This window comes from Austrofundulus limnaeus, unplaced genomic scaffold (genome assembly GCF_001266775.1).
Source record: "Austrofundulus limnaeus strain Quisiro unplaced genomic scaffold, Austrofundulus_limnaeus-1.0 Scaffold45, whole genome shotgun sequence".
NCBI classification, from domain to species: domain Eukaryota; kingdom Metazoa; phylum Chordata; class Actinopteri; order Cyprinodontiformes; family Rivulidae; genus Austrofundulus; species Austrofundulus limnaeus.
This window is the reverse complement of record NW_013952447.1, coordinates 2,684,723-2,686,634: the sequence shown is the minus strand read 5'-3', so window position 1 is coordinate 2,686,634 and position 1,912 is coordinate 2,684,723. Positions and strand designations below refer to the sequence as shown.

The 1,912-nt window shown below is 37.1% G+C and overlaps 2 protein-coding genes across 3 annotated transcripts in view; one reads left to right on the top strand and one right to left on the bottom strand.

Moving 5' to 3' along the window:
• Positions 1-659: 659 nt before the first annotated feature.
• The window catches only part of ei24 (EI24 autophagy associated transmembrane protein), a gene marked incomplete at its 5' end in the record, with an annotated part of 25,434 nt that continues 24,181 nt past the window's right edge, over positions 660-1,912 (top strand). The window contains 1 exon segment of the mRNA XM_014007933.1: positions 660-815.
• The window catches only part of LOC106517211 (keratin-associated protein 16-1), a 3,678-nt gene continuing 2,590 nt past the window's right edge, over positions 825-1,912 (bottom strand). Inside the window, exon 2 of one of the 2 annotated variants that reach the window (XM_014007931.1) lies at positions 825-1,906. In XM_014007931.1, the coding sequence (XP_013863385.1) occupies positions 1,462-1,906 (445 nt within the window). In that variant the 3' untranslated portion in view covers positions 825-1,461. The remainder of the gene's footprint in view (positions 1,907-1,912) is intronic. The other variant, XM_014007932.1, reaches the window with a different exon arrangement.

Below are 1,912 nucleotides of genomic sequence, written 5' to 3'. Positions count from 1 at the left end.
TGTTGTGACACACCCTGTTTTGGTAACTGGATATTTCAAAATAAAAGTCAGATTTAATTCAGTTCATATACAAAACTATCTTTTGCGTGGGAACGCAAAACATTATTGCATGGGAACGCAAAAGTATTGCGAGGGAGCGCAAAAGGAAAAAAAATCCCCCCGTGTCCCCTCGCAGGCTCCGTAGAACTTCAACTGCATCTGAATTATTGTTTAAAATTCATTGTGGTAATGTCTAGAACCAAAATTAGAAAAAAGCTGTCTCTGTCCAAATGCATATGGATCTAACTGTAACTCGTTATCTCAAGAAAACCATCAGTAAATTAACTCGTTATCTCAAGAAAACCATCAGAAATTAATATCTCGATAAAACGATCCTCATTATTTATCAAAATATTATTTATTTAGAAATCCATGGGGAAAAAATTATGTGCGGAAAACAGCCACTCTCAGCTTCAGTAAGAAAGAATATATAAATATTAATATAATATAATTTAAAACATTATAATATAATATTATAAACATTAAATGTTTTTTAGAAAAAAAAAGTTGATTAAAAAAATATGGTAATTGATAATACATGTATGAAATGCAATAAACACTTTGAGCCACGACTCCGTACAACAGCCAATGAAGGGGGAAAAAAAGAGTAGGGGCTGAATACTACATTTCCCATGATTCTTAGAAGTCAGAGTTTGCGCAATATGTTTTCCACGGCCCTGGCTGCTGGTAGGATCTGTCTGGTGTTTGTTGTTGTCACATTTATGGGTAAAAGAGACATAAAATAACAAAGTTTAACCCCGAACTTGTCGCATGAGGTAAGAAAAACACCCTGGCTTGCCGTTTGCTCTGTCTTTGACTCTGTTTGTTTTTTCGAGGCATCGTTTTGACGGAAAACTTCACAGTTTCATAGTTGCTGAGCGGCTAGAGACAAGCTAGCAGCAGAGCACAGAGATAAATAAAACAAAACAAAAATAAAAACATAAGAGGTGTTGAAGACAGAAAATAAAGCTCTTCTTTCATCAATATTAAGACTTTTTGGAAGGTCAGTTGGATTCACTTCACTTTGAGATGTAGATAATTTGAGCTAAACAATCATTTTAGCTAACGTCTGTATACAGTTAGTGTCGACACTAAAAACAATCACTTTTGTTTCAAAGCTTGTTTAAAAAGGGTTGGGTGACGTTGTTTTCAGACGTCCCTATGGATCAAATTATTGAGTTTTGTTGCAAATGAGAGACAACATTTGAGCGGATGAAGGCTTTGTTTTCTAAGTTTGGATTCCAAGTTTCTCATTTGGACAAAAGTTGTCTTTTTCCTTCTTTCTTTACTGTTCCGTTGACATGTTTTTGATATGAATGTAAAGGCTCGTGTGCGTTTAAACAAGCAAAGCTCATCTAAATTATTCTCACTCAAAAGTTTGCATTTCGTTATAACACTTGAAAGATATATAACACTGATGATTCAGCACAAAATGTCTTCCAGAAATAACAAGTGGTGATGGGACACAAGTGATAGAGCACAGGTGATAGGACACAGGTGATAGGACACAAGTGATAGAACACAAGTGATAGTGCACAGGAGATGGGACGCAAGTGATGGGACACAAGTGATAGAGCACAAGTGATGGGACACAAGTGATAGAGCACAAGTGATGGGACACAGGTGATAGGACACAAGTGATAGAACACAGGTGATAGGACACAAGTGATAGAACACAAGTGATAGTGCACAGGTGATAGGACACAAGTGATAGGTCACAGGTGATGGGACACAGGTGATGGGACACAAGTGAGAGCACAGGTGATAGGACACAAGTGATAGAACACAAGTGATAGTGCACAGGTGATGGGACACAAGTGATGGGACACAAGTGATAGAGCACAAGTGATAGGACACAAGTGATAGAGCACAA